The sequence below is a fragment of the Cinclus cinclus genome, chromosome 2 (assembly GCF_963662255.1).
Source record: "Cinclus cinclus chromosome 2, bCinCin1.1, whole genome shotgun sequence".
NCBI lineage: Eukaryota > Metazoa > Chordata > Aves > Passeriformes > Cinclidae > Cinclus > Cinclus cinclus.
Window position 1 is genome coordinate 47,769,492 of NC_085047.1, and position 20,269 is coordinate 47,789,760.

The following is a 20,269-nucleotide window of genomic DNA, read 5'->3' on the forward strand; positions in this document are numbered from 1 at the left end:
GGGTAAAGCACTGATTTGAACTTGTTCCCAAAAGCACACAAATAAATCTCTGGCTCTGGGAACACAAAATCTCCAATACTTTGCCCAGAAGCAATCTGAAAGAGCAGACACATAGTGGTTCCCACTTCACAGCAAGCAGAGGAGGTGCTTTGGCTGACACTGCTTTTTCAGCTCTCCACAGAAGACAAGGGGAAGCTGCCAGCAGGACAGTTATCCAGCAAGCACAGACTTGCTACCCTAGTGGAAAAACCTCCTTCCAAAGAAAGACACTGTCCTCATTCACAGCTTGTTGGACTACAAAAGGTGGCTTTGGCCTGGTTTAACTAAGGCTACAGGGTTTCTCTGAATTAATCTGAATTAGGGCAGGTTTTTCAGAATACAGTCCAGTTCTGATGTACATTTCTGGTTCTGATCAGTCAACCCCAGCTCTCCTCATATGTTGTCTGTTTCCCCTGCGTATAAACTAGAAATCAGGTGCAACTTTGTCTAATTTCAGCTACCAGCTCTTGTTAAATACATGTTTTCAGATCAATGTTCAATCTTTCAAATTTGTGCTTCTGTATCATCGTTACGTTAATCTTCTCACAGACTAAGATGCATATTTTCTGAGCCATCAATATTGCTGTTACAATCATCTCTTCATTTCCATCTTAGTGTCATCTACAATACTAAGCTCTTACTTTGATATAAATTCATTTTGTATTTTTGCACACTGATTTAGATTCTGACTTGCTGTACAAGCAGCTATTTAACATCTGCAGAAAAGCTTTTATCAGCATATGATATGAATTCTTCCATCTGGCATTCCACTGAACACAAAGCAGAAACATTTTTGAACACCTCTGCCTCTTCTGTTACTGCAAGTGCTGTAATTTCCATTTTAGACTTACTGCAGTGGAAAGTAAGACCTCTTTTAGTCTACGCAAGCTTTTAACTTGGTTTTTTTGCTTCTGTATCAACCCATTACCATGCCTGGTTTCTAATCTAAATTCAATTCTTCCCTGCCTGCTTTCCCTTGTCTTTCCTGCCTTCTTAACTGCTGCCTTTTCCTACTGTTATCTTCTTTGGTGTTTAGAGAACTTCAACCAGCACCAGCTGTATTCATGTCACCTGAAAATAATTATTACATAATATTCCAGTCTATCTTAAGTGAATCAGAAAAATAATCACATCAAACATTAAAAAAAAAAAAGCAGCAAAGTTCACACCTCAGACTTCCAAACATAATCCATCTGTGCTTTTCTGATGTGTTGTAATTATGTGTTATTATTTCAGGATTGCATAAGGGTATAATTTCTTCTGAAGAGGTTCACTACTTATTTTCCATAGTAGCTAAAATCCAAAACACTGTAAAATTTCTGATTAAAAGCATGATGCTGAGCTACACTATTATAATCCAAACTTCTGGATAGCTGGTTCAGCAGCCCCAGTGGGAAAGCATGGAATGCTAGAAAAGGATTACAGTGGTTTTTACATTTATGAAGAGTTACACTGCTGGACACAAGAGAGGTTCTCACATTACTGAGAGTACACATTATTTGCTGGAAAATAAAAGTCTCTTAAAAGGCAAAAAAAAAAAAAAAAGCATCAGACATTTCAGACATTTGAACAGCTGGAAGCATTTTTAGCAAGTATCAAAAAAGGGGAAAAAATTTAGAATAATATTTCCCCTTCTGTAGTAAGCCTCGTGGTGGTGATATAATATGTTCCCTAGAGGCTTAATCATGTCTACTGTTCAATCCTCAAAGGTTATTTCATTTAAAAAGAATCGGTGGAGTCAACAGAGTTTCTTCATAAAAGAACCTGAAGCCATCATTCTGAGATGCATTTATTTATCTACTAGCTCCCATCTTTGTCAGATATCCCACGAGTTATAAATCTTAGCAATAAGCTGCAAAACACCATGCTCTGGCGAAAGGCAAGTTTTTTTCCTTTCTTTGTTGATATCTGATTTCATATTAGGAAGATATTGTTTGATGTCACGCTGATAAAACCTTGAAAAGACTGTTGTTTGCGGAAGGATCAAATGAGATGGTGAATTAAGGAAGTAATAGCAGCCATAAGCATAAAGCAGTGTGACTACTACATACAGTTTGAAGAGGTATCTGTACATTAAATCCAGTATCACTTGAATTTCTTTCAAATTAAAATGTTGGGGCAATCTCTTAATTGTAAATGCTCTGCTTATTCCGCCAATTATGATGCTTTATTTTCTTTACCACAGTGCTTCCAGAGCTGTGTCAGCACGAGGATTTCCGTTTGCTAAGTTCTTTTTGTCACAATGAATCTTTCAACGTGTGCCAGCTCCAGATAAACATAATCGTTAGTTTGTTCCAGTACAAAGCCCAAGCAACAAACAATGCAGACTCTCTTAGCAACACCCTACAATTCCCTTTGAAATGTACTTGCATGAAATACCCCACTATGGGTTGTTAAATTTACATTCATCAGCTATTGTATACTTTACAGGCCTTCCCATCTTCACAATGGGGTCTTACTCACACCTAAATTGACGCTTACTTTGTGGGTTTTTAAATGACTTTACTTACAGCAAAATGCCCACGTAGTTTATTAAGCAAAACCATTCACTCTTCCCTCTCAGGAAACCAACTGCAGACACACAGTGGAGTCAGTCAGTGGTACAAACCAGAAACCTGGTTGTGGTACACGTCTGAAAATGCACCCATTATGGTTTAATCAAAGCATCTAAAAATGTCCAAACCCAGCTCTACCAGAATGACAGTGCTACTCACACAAGGCAACTTCCACCTGACAAAAACAGGCAGTGAAAAAACAGGGTAAAATATCAGACAACATGCTTTTGGACAGATTCTGCTAAAAAGAGGGCAAATCATCCAATCAGCTCTCACTCTTGTTTATCCTTTCCCAAGCATCCACTTTTTCTGGCTGGGTTCTTTTACCTTTACTTGCTTCTATCTCAGCTATTTGGCCTCATCTCTCAGCTTTGATTCTGTTCCTCTCTTGCTTCTATCACTGCACTTCTGCTGAGCAGAACACTCAGCACTTAAAATACTTTTTACAGCAACCTACAGAGGACCTCTAAGCAAGGCCATTTCTACAGAAAAAAAATCACCAGTTTTCTTCCTTTTTTCTCCCTTCCCCCCCCCCCCCCCCCAAAACACCCTGAAATACCATTTTATCATTTACTTAGAGAGAAAAACAAAAACCCACCGATAACATTCCATTTGTTCATCATCCACTATATAATGTGCAACCTTACCAAACTGCTCCAGTCTATCCTGGAAAAAATACTTGTTTTGAATTCTTTTGTTTCCCCTCCAAAAAGGTAGTGTTTACCCACCCTCCTGTTCTTTAAACAGTTCCCCAAACTTGTCCACTCATCATTAAAAGGAAACTCTGTGTGAACATGCAGGGACCAGACCATCTGTAGGGTACCTATTTTGCTCCTTTGTCTCCCTCACATGTTGCAACATATCTCTTTCCTCCTCACCTAAAGTTTTCCATTACAGACCAGTAGGACCACAGATTTACTTCTCCCATCTCTCTCTTCCCTATCTCAAATACAGCTCCTAGTTTTTCACTTCTTTATTTCCAATTTTCCCTTTGTTTCAAACACAATTTGCTCTTCCCCAATGCAGGACTCCTACAAGAAATATGATTAAATAAAGAAAATTCATGAACACATGAGAAAGACCTGTATGAACAGTTCTAAACCATGACATCAAGAGGTAAACCCATTAGTGAATCAATGCATGAACCAAAAGACCTTTCATACCCCTTCAGTCACCCTGAAGATGAGTTCAATTCCCATTTACTCTCTTCCAACAAGATCACATTTCCTAACAGTACATGATAGAGGATTTGTTATCTCAAATTCCATGCTTAAGCTCCTATGCAATGGAAACCAGTCATCCTCATAAATAAAACCACGTGATCCAATGAAAGTATTTATTACCGTTCCACCAACATGAACAGTCAAACTCTAAAAGCAAAACCAGTCACAAAAATATTTTATCCACAATTATGAAGACATATGCAATCTTCCATATAAGAAATTAATTCTGTTGTTATGAGTCCATGATAAATGTTTCAAAGTCATGGTCTAAGTCTGAAACAAGGGCATCCACAAAATCTTCAACTGAAGGGGATTTCTGAAGCATACCTATAAAAAGGCAAGACAAGAGAGTCTTCATCAGGATACTGTCAGTTTGACAGCTTCGTCAGTGATAACATTTACTGCTAACTCATTTTTAATGTCACTATACAACAGAAACAGCTATCAGATTTCTATGTGAAGAAAAAAGTGCAGCTATAGTGTAGAGGGATTGTTTAATTTCTTCAAGATAGTTGTTACACATTTTCACAGAATTGACAGTTTTCAAGACTGTTAACTGGTTTTTGTCATTACGATGTTGTTTAAGCAGGGAATTATATCTGTTTTAAAGCAATGCAACCACAGACTCAGTCATTCCTAAATGACTGAAATAAATTAGTGATTGAGCAGATAGCTAAATCCTTATCTGCTAAGTCTTAGTTCCAACCAAACCAGAAAAAATGTATTTTCTCAAAGCATTACATACCATAGAACCATTTAATTTAGCATTTAAAGTACAGCTGTATCTGAAATTTTTGACAAGGCAAAAAACATAAACAAAAGCATTTTCAATACATTGCAGTTTTAGTGTTGCTTTTTTTACAGTACTAGGGCTTACCTTTTCTTAAGAATTTAAATTACTGCACTTGTTAGCTGTAGCACTTGGCTACATGATAACAGACAAGAAAATCAGCATAATGAATTAGCATTAGAATCATGCCCAAGTACTTTGTCAGGTAATTCTATAAAGACAGAGGCTAAAAATTTTACCCCTTCTTCTCCAGAATCCCAATTTTTAGATGACATGAGAATATATCCTTTAAATTATTTTCAGATTTTTCTTTGCACCTAACATCGCATACAGCTCTTTTCACTGTTATTAACATTTTCAAGATTACACATGAAAATTTACTGCATAACTTATACCAGGAAAAAAAAGCACAAAGAAAAACAAACCAAAAAGCACACAACTGCCAAATAATGTAAAATTTAATATTTGTATTTCTTTGAAGCTATCGCTTCTTTCTGATATCTGTCAATGTAAATATAACCTTGTTCTAACCTTTCTGATCAGTGTACCTACTGAACATAAATTTATATAAATTTATATTCTTTCACATCCTCAACAATATTTGCTTTTGGTGGAAATTATAATTGCATGCTGCTTAAAGACTATAATCTTTTACTATAACACAATGTTTCAAAACCCATCAGGAAACAGACCAGCTCAAAGTAAACTGGTGCGAGCAACCAAAAAGAATTTTCTTGCTAAGACCTTACAGAATTCCATTTCAATCTGATTTAAAGACATGTTATAAGTGTCAACACAAACTGCCATGGCTCAGGAAATTAACAGCATGCACTAAAAGGAAAACAAATCTCTCACTATTTATAGATTGACTGAAATGATGTTAAATGAAGTTTGCATCAAGCTATTTTAAAATTAAAGAGAACAGAATTAATATTTCCAAGTACTTGGTAAACTTGTCATCTACTCTAATGTTAGAAAAATCATGGTGGAATTACTTGTAGTTCACAGTGAAAAATGGCTAGCTCTGTGCTGGGTTGAGAAACAGATGTGTGCAGATACCCTGCTACTGATCTCAACTCCCCAGAGAGCCATGGCCTCTTGCAGACTTCTTCTCTTGGGTTCCTGGCTGGGGAACATGCATATTTGCTCCCTAACAGCCTTGGAAAAATTCCAGTTAAACTCATATTTTCCCGTAGTATTCACGGAACAGGAGAGAGTGCCTTAAGAAGGTGACAGGGATGGCAACCCACTGGAACATGTACAGTCATTCCCTTTCTACCAGATACTAGTATGGAGACATGACTAAAATGCTGCATGGATGGTACATAAAGATGGCCATAATAGACAAAACCACCCCCCCAGAGCCCCATTATATAAAGCTCCCCTTCCAATACTGACTTGCAAAAAAACAGCCAGTCCGGATGATGCTCAGCCAATTCTTTGACACACTAACAATTATTCTGCCAATTATCAATACACTGCAACAAAAGAAGAGCCAATAGTATAATGATAGGCAGAAGAGAAGAAACTGAAGCTGGGATTATCTTCAAGCAGATTTAATTTCCCCTCTTACATAAAAATGGCAAATCATAACAAAAACATTCCAACCCTGGATATTACAAAATGAATAAGAGAAGTATAATTAACTACAGTATACTTGGATGTATTTTAGTGCAGCTGAATACAGTCTTACCAAATGCCACTCCAAACTTGTTGCAAATTGTATTTATTTATTAAAACCAGGTTTTAATAGGAGATTCCAAAATCATTCTGGCAACAATGATATCAAATGACCTCCTATCCAGTAGTTCCAGCTTTTGATAACAAAAACAGATTTCAGATTTCTTGCATTAGTGGTTGGTTGCATTCCCATTTTCCCAACACTGACATCAAAAGCAGACACCAACAGACTTCTCTTTTGCAAAGAAGGGACAAAGAGTAACTGAGGTCATTGGTAAAGAACTCTTAGTGTAGTGAAATAATGATGCCTTCATTAAATAAATAGCTACAGATTTTAGAGTAGACAGTTCCAAAAGAAACAGGCAATGATGGTGTTTTAACCTCTTACTCTACATTGATGTGCTAAAGAGTGGTCATGTCTCTCTTCAAGCCCCATTAAAATATATCAAAGCAAGATCAGCTTTGATATATTGTAAGTACTCAGCACTTCATTCTAGATGATTTAGTAAGATGTCCACAAGGTCTGATGGATGCAGTTTTCAGATTTAGGAGTGTATTTTAATGTGTTCAGCCAAACTCCTATTTCAGTTCAGTCTCTCCCAAGCCTAAGGCAACTGCATAGCTTATCTTCGCTGCTTTGAAGTTTCTTTCACATTACAGCACTGTGGTTAACCACACCCTTTTGAGAGATGGTTAGCTATAACCTACAATCACTGAAAACTGAGAGAAGAATAAAGCCTGTGGCAAAATTTGGCCTCTGCCCCCCTGGAATACTAATTATTTTGGGTCCATGGAGTTCGAGCTAACATATGTTGCCGGTTCACATCACCTTCTAGGATTTAGGGATATTTGTTACACTTTCAAAGAGATGTACAATCATTATCTGAAGATTTTTGAAGCCTCTTCAAATTATAATTACCCCATGAAGTACAGTCAGAGGCATGGAAAAGCAAATTTTCAAACAGCATTGGAGCAAATGGGTGTTTATTTACACAGCCAGTTGGTTTGGTTACCATGTAAGCACAGAGCTGAGTACGACTGTCTGCAATGGAATACGGCATCAACAAAGCACCAACACAACCTCACACGCATTTTGCACAAGGACTTCTTCAGAAGCCCCAAGGGCAATGTGACTGCACCAAGGCTGCAGGAGAAGGGCACTCCAGGATATGTTCCATGCTCTCAGTTCCCAAAACATCCAACCCAGTAGTTTTCACACAGCAATTCACTTTCTGCCTATGCATCTGGATTTCTTTCCAGCCAGCGAGTGCCAAGGGAGAGAGGGAGGAATGGTGCACACCTGAATCCTGTTCAGACCTGCAACCAGCACACAACTGGACCTGGAAGGGACACCTGGGTTATATAACTTTAAAGGAATTTGGAATCTCTAATATCACGTAGTCCTAGGACGGAGAAAATCTGCAAGAGCCAACTAGTCAACTCAAAATGACAGAGGAATCAAGTTCTTCTCAAAATGTATTTTTTCTCTAAGGCAAAATGAAAAGAAAATAAGCCTCTCAGACACGATATTGTCCACCCATTTTCAATTGGTCCTGATATCCATATTTGTGACTACTTCTGTATTTCATTGACTATCAAAGGGGTAAGATAAAGAGAGTCACTTCAGAAAATGTTTTAAAAATTTTAAAAAAACTCAATTATTTTGATTTTTTTAAAGGAAACATATACGAAGAGAATCAAATGCAAACAGCAACAACAACAACAAAAAGTATTCTGTGTTTCCTAATTAAAGACTAGCTCAAACAGGAACCTTGTCAGTAACTCCACAGGTCAGATCCTTTATCTTTCCTAATCAGTACATCTATGGAATCATGCTGGAGAAAGATGAAAAGCTAGGGTCATATCCAAACACAAAAGAAAAACAACAGATAGCTTCTGAGAAGAAAATCATAACAAAGAAAGTACATAAATGAAATGTGCTCATGAAATAACCTGCTATCAAACAGCCAATGAACATGGCTAACTTCCTAATGAGGTATGGAAGCACTTCAAGGGTGAGGCTGCAGATGTGCATCCGAAAACCAGACGTGTAAGCCCATATAAAAAAAACCACCTGAAATAACAACCCAAAGAACTTTTTGAAATAGGGTGCTAGTGAGTGCAGAATGTTTCTCTGAAGAGCAGTAAAATCAACAAGCTTTAAAGTTTGGTGGAATCTGTCCTTAATTTGGTATGTTTCATTATTTGCTATGGGAGCGCAGTTTTGCAACTGATGGAAACCAACAAGAGATGGAAATCAAGTAGTCTGGAATACAGATAATAAAAAAAAAAAGCAGCAAGAGGAATCAGAAGCACATTGAACCTAAACAGTCTGAACTGTTCCTACTTTTCTCCATAAAGTCTCTTTTTTTTGTAATTAATACAGACCGATTAGGTACAAATACAACTTTTTTCATCAGGTGTAATCTATGATTTAGCTTCCAATAATCCCAAATCAGCAATCAAGTTATTGTGTTCTCAAAACACCTGAGTCACCCTGATTTCATTCTTCAGGAAGTCATTCAAGCATGTTTGTTAAGTTTTTTACTTAACTACTTCTACTGTGTACAAATGAACATCATGATGTGCACAGACAAAGAATCTGCTGATGAATACTGGTTATTTTTATGATCTTGAATATCAGTTAGGATTTCTGTATAAAGAGTGTAAAAGTGAAATTCAGAATATAGAAGTGGCCAGGGAGACACTCTGATGCAAGGATGATGTACCTCTAATGGAAGAAAATCAGATCATGGTACACTTTAGAAAACTGGGCCAAAACAAGCCCATGGGCCCTGGTGGGATGCACTTCTGAGTGCTAACAGAGGTGGCAGATGGCATTGCAAGGTGACTCTCAGTAATCTGTTAAAATAGGAGATGTACCAAAAGACTAGCAAAAAGCAAAAGTCACATCTATCTTCAGAAGGAGCAAGAAGCAGAACCCAAGGAACTGAGGTGACCAGTCTCACCTCAGTCCGTAGGAAGGTGCTCGACAATCTAATCCTGGAAACCATTTTCAGACTCATGAACAGCAAAAAAAAAGAAATCAGGAACAGTCACTACAGATTCATCAAAGGCATGTCATGCTTAAATAACTTGATAACCTTATATGATGAAATAACTGGCCTGGCAGAAAAGGGGAGAACAGTGCACATCACCTCCTTAGACTTCAGTGAACCCTTTGACACTGTCTCCCATAAGATACTATCACATGCAATGGGGAAAGCCAGTTTTACTTCCATAGATATTTTGTAAGACCTTCCACAGATGAATTTTGTAACATCATTCAAACAGTACTTGATTCAAGGAAGCACACTGCCAACAACTTCAACATAGTCTCCAGGACACTGCAGGAAAATTCCATGTTCAGTAAAATAAAGAATATATCCCAGAAAGAGATCATAAGCATATCTGGTGTTTAAAAACGTTTTTTCTTTCTCCACTCTAGGACTTAGAATGTAAAAATTAGATATGCTTGTAAAGATGCAAATTCTTGTCCTGCAACTTCTTAATTCACAGTTCTGGGCTACAGTTTTTCAAGGTTACAGACACAAACTCTTCAAGAACAGTACAGAGAAGTAACTTTGGGAAGTCATACTGAATGAAAAGTAATCCTGTAGATCAGAAATGTAAATAAACAACCTAAAAAATACATAGTTGCTTAATGTATGATGAGTCTAAGGAGAGCAGAGGCCATGGCCTCAAATATAAACAGATGGGTCAAAGAACTGAAACGTTCCAGACATGAAACTGTGCCAATCTCATGACGAAACACAGACATGTTACCACTGTATTCCTTATCTGTAGAAAAAAAATCTCCCACTTGTTCCAGTCAGCTAAAATGAAGTGAACGGAGGCCAGTGAGTTCATATTCAATCTTAATGCTAAGAATTTCAGAGAAAATTGAAAGATGTGCCAGAACTTAGCAAATGCTCATCTTAGGAACAGAAAAAAAAAAATTTTGTTTGAATTCTACAACATTACACAGGAAAGTCTTTATTCTGATTTTATAGATTTGAGATAAAGTCAGCAGTTTCTCAAAGCTGTTTCATTTTCCTGGCATTATTTTTTAAGGTATGAACACACAGAGTAAGTTATGGGTATGAATGCTTTTTAGAAGTTATTTTCCAGATTCAAAAGGCAAATATAGTAGTGAAATGAATAATGAACTGTGGTTTTTTATTACAGTTGTCAGAGCTGCATTTCATGAAAATGTACACTCAAAGTACTGATATAGCCAAAGATACTTCGATGATGCTGAAATGATGTGGCCAAAACTAGTTCAATTTCTCCTATACAAAATAACCAGAAATGTTATGGATTCCAAGTATAGAAAAGTTACTGCTTTATTGTATCCAAGAAATGACGTAATCTATCTTCCTTCAAGTTTATTCTGAACTCTTTAGACAGCCTTGTAATACAAACCTTTCCAACACTTCAGCCCAGCTATCTGTGTGTACTCCGTATGCCACAAGGAGTTCTACTGACCATGAATCAAAGGTGATGACCAGTCCACTTAAATTTTTCTTTCACAAATCCAGTGAACATCATAATCAAACTAAAAATACCAACTCGGGAAATGCAGTTAAGTTGAAGTTCCTTCCTTTCACAGGGGTACAAAACAGTTACAATTCATTTCCTACCTTGCACCATCAGCATGGGCTCCTTTCCACCGCCGTGTGCCAGCATCTCTCTACGATAGCGCTCCCCCATTGCCCTGGAGAAACACAAGTGTTAGAGCCATCTGCAAACACAACCTGTCCAGCCTTCGCTCAGGTTTGCTTCTAGTATCTCTACAGAACTCAAAGACGGAAACCAAATGAAATTTTCCACCCCAAAACAATACCATGTTGACTCCTCAAATTCAAATTACATTTAAAATCCCACTATGAGGAACTGAACTAGACAAATTTTACACATGTGAGCATGTGCTGGCACTTATAGAAGTTAATTTGTGAACATTTCAGGCTTCATTGTGCCAAATGGAAAAGTTGCTCTGTTACAATGTCCTGAACATTCAGCAAATGTATAAGAATGCTTACAATTTGTGACCTCCCAATTTGCTTCTTAATTTTGCAAAGCAAAATGAGTAGGAGAGCTACACTAAGCTTTGAAGTTGGTGACATGAAACTAGTTTAATATCCACAGTTGCTTTGATTTCAAGAGAAAATTACAAGCAATTAGGCATCTATGAATTTCAAGCTCTCTAATTACATCTAAATAGGGATTTCAGTGCCTCCCAACTGACACACCTGTCTTTTAAAACACTGACACAATTTTTTTTTTTGCACCAATGAGCATGTCCCAAAGTGTGTATGTACATATATATATATATATATATATACACACACACTGTTATTTCCTGCTTTGCAGGCCTCTTAAAATAAAAAAAAAAAACACTGCAAACTAATTTGCATCAAAAAAGCCCAACCTAATTTGTTTCATGTTTTCCATAAGCAACTAGAATTTAATTCTATGTAACATTTTGGTGTTTTTACCTATCAAAGGGATTCTGAGCAAAACACTGTTTCCACACCATAGAGGCAACAGCCCTGGACATGAGGTAGGAGTAGTATTTGGCACCGTAGCCCACGAGGTGACTGAATCGCAGCTGCCAAGCCTGTAAGAAGGAAAAAAACCCAAACCCCATCTTATCTTTTAAATTCTTTATATTGTTCAACATTTTCTTATGATGATGGAAGAAATCTGATACTTTATTCATGATAAACAAAAAGGAAAAAAAAATAAAGAAAAAAACAGCCACCAGAAATAAATCCCAGAATGAACAATCCTTTATCAGAAGAAGCATTTTTCAACCTAAATTCTGTATATCCAACACACTGATCATCAGGATTGAAACTATATATAAAGAGAGTCAGAAGGGGAGAAAATCAAGCAGTAAAATAAATTACTCATATTTGATAATAGCTGTGTAGTTCTACTGGTCTTGAACAAAACCTACAATTACCTTGTTACAAGTAACACGATATTTTATAATTTTCCATGTGGATAAGTACAGTATCACCCTTGGAAAAGTTCAATTTATAACTTTTGTCAGAAACAAAATGGTAACAGTGACTGGTGCTTAATGCTATTAAAAATACAGCTATCCATGTGGCAACAATCTTAGAGGTACACAAGTTCCATCCACATGCAAAGCCATAATTCACAGATTTGTCTGCACATTTTTAAATGCATATATATGCAGCAGATTATCATCCACAATTATATTGCTATTCATTATGTATTACTTTGCCTAGTGACTCATTCAAGTGATGACAGACTTATTTTTTAATGCTGCTTAGTGTTGACTGTTTCCTTATGTTTTCTTAGAAAAGAAAATCAGAATTATCAGCCTTATCTTCACAGAAATCAAAATGCTTTTTTATTTTTATTTCACTGACTGCAACAGAGTAATTTAAATTGTGACAGACTTCCCAAAGTCATCTGGTCCAACCCTGACTCAAAGCAAAGCCAGCTTTGAAGAGATTTTTCAGGGCTCTGTCTAAATTCTCCTGGAATGAAGATTTCATCACCTCTCCAGTGTGATGTGTAAAGGCAAGAATTTCCAAACTGAAATGCTGTTCCCCAACAGATTCAGGCATAGTTTTTGAAATGAGAATGGATGACTGCATAAAGGAAAAAGTATGAAACTTCCTTTACCCGCCTGGCTCTGAGGAAACTCCAGAGAGAAACAAGTGCCCTATCTTATTTGTCCTCCTATGCAAATTCAAAACACTTAACATTCCTGTGATATGTCTCTTGTCATGGTTTTTGCAGATGCTATTAAAAAACAGAGTTTCAAAGATGAACTAAAAAATAAGCAACAATGTAGCATAACAGATGTTTTAAATTTAAATCCATGGGCTCTGAGATGCTTGTTCTTATCCTACAGTCAATGACTGAAATTCTGATAAAGCCAAACAAAAAAGTGAAAGGACGTATGTAACTTTCCAAAACTATTTTTCTTTGCAATTCTTTAGCACACTGTAATTAACAAACTCCTTGTTTTTTACAGCTGAAATAAACTGTGCTTCTTTATTCAAGAGAGTTCTGATTATTATCTTATTCCCCACTGCCCAAAAAGATGTGTGCATTCTACAAAACTGACCAACTGAAAGGGTGGAAAAAGTAAGTATTTGGCTTTTGCTTATTCTTTTTTCCTTAAAATAAAAGGGAGCAAATGGTCCCTCATAATCTAAATTACTTTGAACAGCTGATGAGAAACAATTTGCTAGCTAGCTACCTTTGCTAAGCAACACCTACAAATTAAAAAAGAAGCTCTCAAAGCTGTAGTTCAGCCATTCAAAAGCTGCTTTTTACAAGATGGCTACCTCCACCCTAAGACAGGTGCCCAAAACAAATGGAATTTGCCATGGGTGAGGAATTGAGCTACGCAACTAAAGCAGGAATAGCAATGCTAAATGAAATGAAAAAAACATCTCCAGTCTTAGATTTTCCTATGGGTCTTGATGCATGGTACAAATTCTTTAAAATTATTAGCTTTTTTTCTCTATTTTTAAGGTAAAGCACTGTACTGTATCTCATTGTAATGCAAATGTGTTTCAACATCCAGCTTGGACAACAGAGTCTCTGCTTTGCTTTGAAAGATATTTTGGTTGCCATGCTTATACTTTATAGCTATAGTTTTTCTAACTAGTCCCTTAATTATAACCATAATCATTAAACTAAAAGCACATTTTGAAACACAGCAGAGACACTACATTTTTAGAAGACTGAGCAGGAAAATATGTCAGTTTCTTTTATAATAAATTTTTAAAGTTATGATTGGAAGTTTCTACTCTCTCTGTAATGCGGAAAACTTTACTGATGAATTGGTTTCATATACTCAAAAATGGGTTTTAGGGTACAAACAAAAATAATTTCCAGGTGTTTGGCATAGTGAAGGCTATTTCTACCTCTCCCATCAGAAAGAAATTACTTTGATAATCATATAAGCTCTAACTAAGACAGTATGTCTTCTTTGAAACCTCAGATTACATTGTTCACTCAAATACTCTTGGCATTTAATGATCTGCACCTAAATCAGCTCATCTGCTCTTCCAGGTTGATCAACTATTCAATTTATCTGGTTTGTTGAAACTCTGTATCACAATCAAGCAAGGAGAGAAGAATAACTTCTCAGCAATCTGTCCAGGACAAAAAGCTTGATTTCAAAGTCTGAACCTAAAACAGGCCCCAGTACCCTCTGCTCAATTTTGTTTGACCTTGTCTTTGCTACTAAGCTTTACTAACAAACTTCACATTGCTTCCTTTCTAGAGAGAAAAGGATAAAGAAAGACCAAGAAATGACACTGCTCATCTCCCTCCCGCATCTGGGGAAGTTTGCAAATATGATGAAGTGGAAAATTAAAAAAATTATTCGGAACAAGACAATATCTAAAATAAGAAACAGAAATGGAGGACAAGTCAAACTGCAACTAAAACAGTTTTCCCACTGCAAACAGCAGTAAAGGAAAACCGAACTCAAACATTGCTATTCCCCACTGAAATTTGAAGCCTATATTTAATATTTTTTTTTTTTTAATTTGTACAGATTTTCCCCACTCTAGAGCATGAATAACTCCAGCATGTCATCATTTCCAGTCACTACTTTTGTCCCAGTCCTCATACAACGCTCCTGATCAGGAACTCCCAATCTTCAATATTACCCAGAATCCATTATACTATTCAAGAACATTTTCTGATTCTATGCTGTCCTAACAATTAACTTTTCAGGACTAGACTTAGCCACCTCCTATAAAAATATATTTAAACATTAAAACATATGTCCTCTACCCTAATTCACAAGGAGCTACCTGCCCACAGAAAAAAACCCTCTCCCTCTCCTCCTACTTTATACAGAGGAGATTATGATCTAGGCAATAAAATGTTCAAAAGCCACAAGAATATATAGGCTACTGCTCCATTAAAAAATTCTATGATGAACAAAAAGACGCTGCCCCATCACTGTAAATGTACTTAAAACAAAATGATTGACCTTGTACCATTAAACTCCATTTCTCCATTTTAAGAAATTTAGCTATAACTTGATTTTTTTGTGTTATTTCCAACAAGGAGTCATTTCTTCATTAAAAATTTAAAAAAGACATATCAAATTCCCTTTTGGACAGGGTAAAGGCTAGACACTTAGAACTAGAGCAGTCTCCTTATTAAATGTTATATTTTGGTAAGCAGCTAGAAAGTTAATGAAGACTCTGAGTAATCGCTTACTTCAAAAAGTTCCATGAACCCATTCCAGGAGTTTATAAAACAGTGCATTTTATAGCATAGCCCATGGGTTATGATAATATGCCATCCACAGGTCATGTTCATGCCTGCTTTTTATTCAGCACAACAGACTGCAATAAAGGTGTGTGACTGATCCACTACTGCTATTAAACAGGCTTTTTTTTCCACCAACATTATCAATCTTTTCTTATAACCATGTCTGAAGCATTTCCAAAATTCCATGTGCAATGACTTTCCACCCCATCATGTGAAAACAAAAATACCTTACTGATAATTTTGTATTCTCACACCTTATCAGGACTTTTAAAAAAGTCCTTGTAGAATACATTCTTAGGGTAAGATTCAGTTCACTTTACTTTAGCTACCTTAAACTATGTGTCTTGCCCAAACTAGTCACATAGGCTTCCTTTATAGTAGAGGACAGAAATATTTATCCTGTTATCTTTTGAGAGGATAGGATTACTGCTTTAGGAGAAATCTGAATAATTTACTACACCTTCCATCTTCTATTCAAAAGTTAAGTCCCTTCATTCATTTTAACAATGTGGTAGGATCAGTTAAATGAAACTATTTTGCAGGCTACATTCGTTTAGGATTCTATTATTTGAACTTTAAATTTAGAACTGTTAATACTGTCACAAAAATAATCTGATAAAAAAAATTATATATGATGGTAAAAAGAGAAAATCGAAAGAAAATCCTTAGGTAGCTTAATACAGACTAAGTTAGCTTTTGCTTGAGTGTGAGTAAACATTGTTCGGGGGGGCTCCACTAATTTCACCAGGAATTAGTGCTACAAAATCCTACTACATCTTTTGTAAAGAAATCCTACTGAAATTCTTGCCTATTGCTTGCCTTTTAAAAACCTTCTTCCAACAATTTCTGCTGTGACTTTAGGTACTTTAAAGTATATCTTATGCCCATTTTGTTTTGCATTTTAAGACAAAAAATGCAAGTGAGAACCTGAAAAGACTCAATACTAAATTAAGGGAAGTATTTTTGTCATTTAAGACTTCTAATTGCAAAATGGGTGCTAGAGTAATTATGTCAATGAGCAAGTTGTTGAATTGTTTCCATGAAGAACAATATTTGATGGAGACTATATCTGGTGCCCTCCCCCTTCTTAATTAAAATCTTATTCTGGCAGGAAACCCAACAAAGGAGCAGCCATCTTATCTCCTTCAGGGGCTACTGGGTGGAGAACCCCTTGTGCCTGGCACTAACTTGATACTATTGCTCCTAATGCCCTTGAATTTAGCTATCAGCAGGGGTGGAAAACTCCTGAGAGTCAAGGGGAAGCTGCAGGCTCTGGTTCCTTGGAGCCAGGAGAGAAGGGCGATTAGCAAGGGAATCAGCACAGGCTACTTCCCTCTGCTGAGGCCAAGGTTTATCAGCCCCAGTGGAAATCCAGGACAACCTGCTCTGCCAGTGTAGACAAGCACACTTTGGCCAGTGCTTTGAAGATGTCCTCGACTCATTCTCACTCAAAGAAATGGTTTGATGAGTATCAGAGTGCAGAGTTTGCAAACTGTTTGCACCAGCAGCTGCCTTTGAGGAAAAGCTGGAGCACTCTCTGACTGTAGAAACAACTCTCTCCATAGGTATGCAGCAGCTTGCTTGGTCAACTTATGTTCTGGATTTTTGACCTAAACCCCTCTAAATTTTAGAGAATTACATCATCATTCTTCTGGAATTTCACAATAATAATAAAATGCAATAAAGAACCACTTTCTTTCCTGCAGTTTCTAATCTTGTTTAGAATAACAGAAAATTAATTTCAAGGAAACTCATCTCATGCTGTGCCTCTAACTTACTTAATATCAATACTCTTCAGTTTTCCAGTGCTGTGCATTTCTGTGTTAGGAATAGAGAGAATACAAAGTAAACCAAACCAGAGACACCACTAACATTTCAGAAAGTGAGTCAAGCAAAAGATTAGGATTTCAATTTATAACACTTCCTTCTTTTAATTATAAAATGATAAATAAATCTATCAAGGCAGGAGATGTAAATATTTTTTCAGTTGTTTACACAAAGGAAGAGGAAAGGAATTCAACATGCAATTAACCACTTAGGTGATGCCAGATATGTACCATATGGTCTTTGAATTGCTTAAAGAAAAATATTTCATTTTTATTTATAAACTATTCATGAATTTCAGCTGCTTATAGCAAAAAAATTTAGAACTATTTATTCTATACCCTCTTCTCTCCAGAAAGGGACAGAGGGAAGGGGATGTGGGTGATTAAATAACAAACACTGACATCAAAAATCTGTATATAAGATTTGCATTGCTTCATGATCTTTAAAAAACACAGAGATATGAAAATGGATTCTTTATTGTGTCCTTTAAGTGATCATATTTGGGCAAGTTAAGAGACTGTGTTACTTGTAAACACTGTAACTAGTCTTTAAAGTAAAATATAAGAATTTTGCAAACATATAATTTTCAAACAAATCCTTCATGTCATACCATGCCATACTACACAGATCATTACACACACAATACCTCCTCTTCAATTACGATTAATAATTTCTATTATTGCCTAAGCTTTAAATTCATAAGCCTGAGATAAGTAGAACCAGGTCACTGTTTCCTTTGGGTACAGATTTACACCAAACCCAAATTTTTTATACTACTTTTCCAATTAAACCTGATTTTAAATATTGACCCATTATTTTAAAATAAACATCATGAACACTGCTTAAGATAAGCCCTTACAAAAACCAAGAAATACCTTAAGCAACATGGTAACTGCAAAATATATTTGCAAGCACAACTTAATCAAATTATCTGAACCAACACTGGAAGATGAAATCACTACATTTTTACAGTACTGTTTATTTACTATCTTCTACTAAAGTCATTCTAGAAACAGATTTAGGGGATCATGACTCTACTTAACCTGCCACAAGTGCAGTGTGAATTTAAAGAAATTACATTCACCCCACCTCAGTCACCATCTGTGAAGCAAGGGTGGTGCTAATACTTCTCTGTCTTTTCTTCTATGTTTTTACTTTTCACAGAAAGGACAGTCTCCCATTGCACCTGAACAGAATTTCATTTCAGACTCTCTAGTTTATGGCAATGATGTATTCAATTTTATCTATCACTGTCAAATACAGCTTCAGTACTGCAATCTGAGGGGGGAGAAAGGACACGTGAGACATGAAAACAGAACTATATCAAACTAGATGAAGCTGTGTTTTTATATATACGTACAATATATCTAAATACACTCAAAATGTTAACAGGAGATGTATGCGACTACTTGTGGTATTCCTTAAAACGGCCTACCACACAGTAAATATGGTAAATATTATCACTAAAAGTATGTTTGAGTTTCATTGGGCTAACACTTAGAAAAAGAATTCCTTAAAAGTGCTTCATATCTTATGATGTCTGTAAACACTCTACTGCTGTAGATAGTTTCCCAGGGAATAGTGTCATACAACTACTGGAAAACAAATCTTCACAGTATTTGCTATCAGCATTTTCTTTATCATAAAATGAACTCGACTCCACAAAGGTAGAAACCTAAACAAACCTTGAAAGTGGACTATAAGAGCTTTTGAAAGTCCCAGCACCTACTGTAATACTGACCTCAGCAGGGCACCAACCCTTTTGAAATGGCTTTTAGTTATTAATTATTTACGGAACAATCACTTCCCCAGAGTTCACTGTGCACTCCTTTATTAATCTTTTCCTCAGACGCAGACTCTTCAACTTGATTTTATAGTATACTTCTAAGAAAGCCCATATGAAAACTAATCCAGGGACTTACACTCTGTATAAACAACTTTAGTTTCCAACATGGCAAAGTAAAAAATTACCTTGAAGGGGTTACAAAAACTTCAAGAGGTTAAGTAATAACATATGACTTCATCTCTCTTCAAAACTCAAAAAAAATGCAATATGAGCACATTAGTACCTCTCAAGCAACTGTAGAGGGAGAAAAAGTGGAAACGTCATCCTCTATGAAGGTTCTCTGGCTTTACTATGAAACTTATGTCTATGAAACTGTGATCTACAACAGTGGTTTCTTTAAACCTGACTGTAAGAGTGATTCAAGACCTACTGGGTGTCTGCTTCCCTCTTCAACAAATGAGAGGGAAAAATTAACAACACTTAAAAGATTAGATACTACCCATAATCAACATTTACTATAAACTGTATCATTTTACCCCTCCTACTATTCGCCCATCAATAAGAAACAAATAATCACAGCCTCAATTCCAAATAATTTTTTCATAAAGGTTTTCAATACCATTCATGTGTGTGCATATAAATTTCTCTCAGCTAGCCAAATACTGTAGTTCCGTAACTTTCCTCTTTGTTCATGTTTCCAATCTGGGCAGATTTCTGGTGATGTCCACTTAAAATGGCCCTGTCTGAAACTAAGCTTTCACCTGCTTTGCCAACATGTTTTCTGTGTGTTGACTCAGACAAATCTACAGTTTGGTTGTACAATTATGATTTGCAAGTGTCAGAAAGCTTGATAAGTGTAGAGTTATGCTATCAATTTTTACAACCTGTTTACAAGATCAATAAATGTCTTAGGAAGAAAGGGGATTTTTTCCATCGTAGGCAATTCTTAACAAAAGTGGGGTTATTTTATTATTACTTGGTTGTTCTCAAGGCACTTATGAGCTGCTTAATAATTGCTTCTACTACCTGTTGAGTGACAAAGTCTGAACAATTAGTCTACAGTTCCCAAGTTCTTCTCCCT

General features: G+C 36.3%; 1 protein-coding gene across 1 annotated transcript in view; it reads right to left on the reverse strand.

The window, feature by feature from the left end:
- Window positions 1-4,021: 4,021 nt before the first annotated feature.
- The window catches only part of MIPEP (mitochondrial intermediate peptidase), a 64,413-nt gene continuing 48,165 nt past the window's right edge, over window positions 4,022-20,269 (reverse strand). Inside the window, exons 17-19 of the mRNA XM_062514668.1 lie at window positions 11,786-11,907; window positions 10,931-11,004; window positions 4,022-4,144 (exon numbers count right to left, since the gene is read on the reverse strand). Of these exons, the coding sequence (XP_062370652.1) occupies window positions 4,050-4,144; window positions 10,931-11,004; window positions 11,786-11,907 (291 nt within the window). The 3' untranslated portion in view covers window positions 4,022-4,049. The remainder of the gene's footprint in view (window positions 4,145-10,930; window positions 11,005-11,785; window positions 11,908-20,269) is intronic.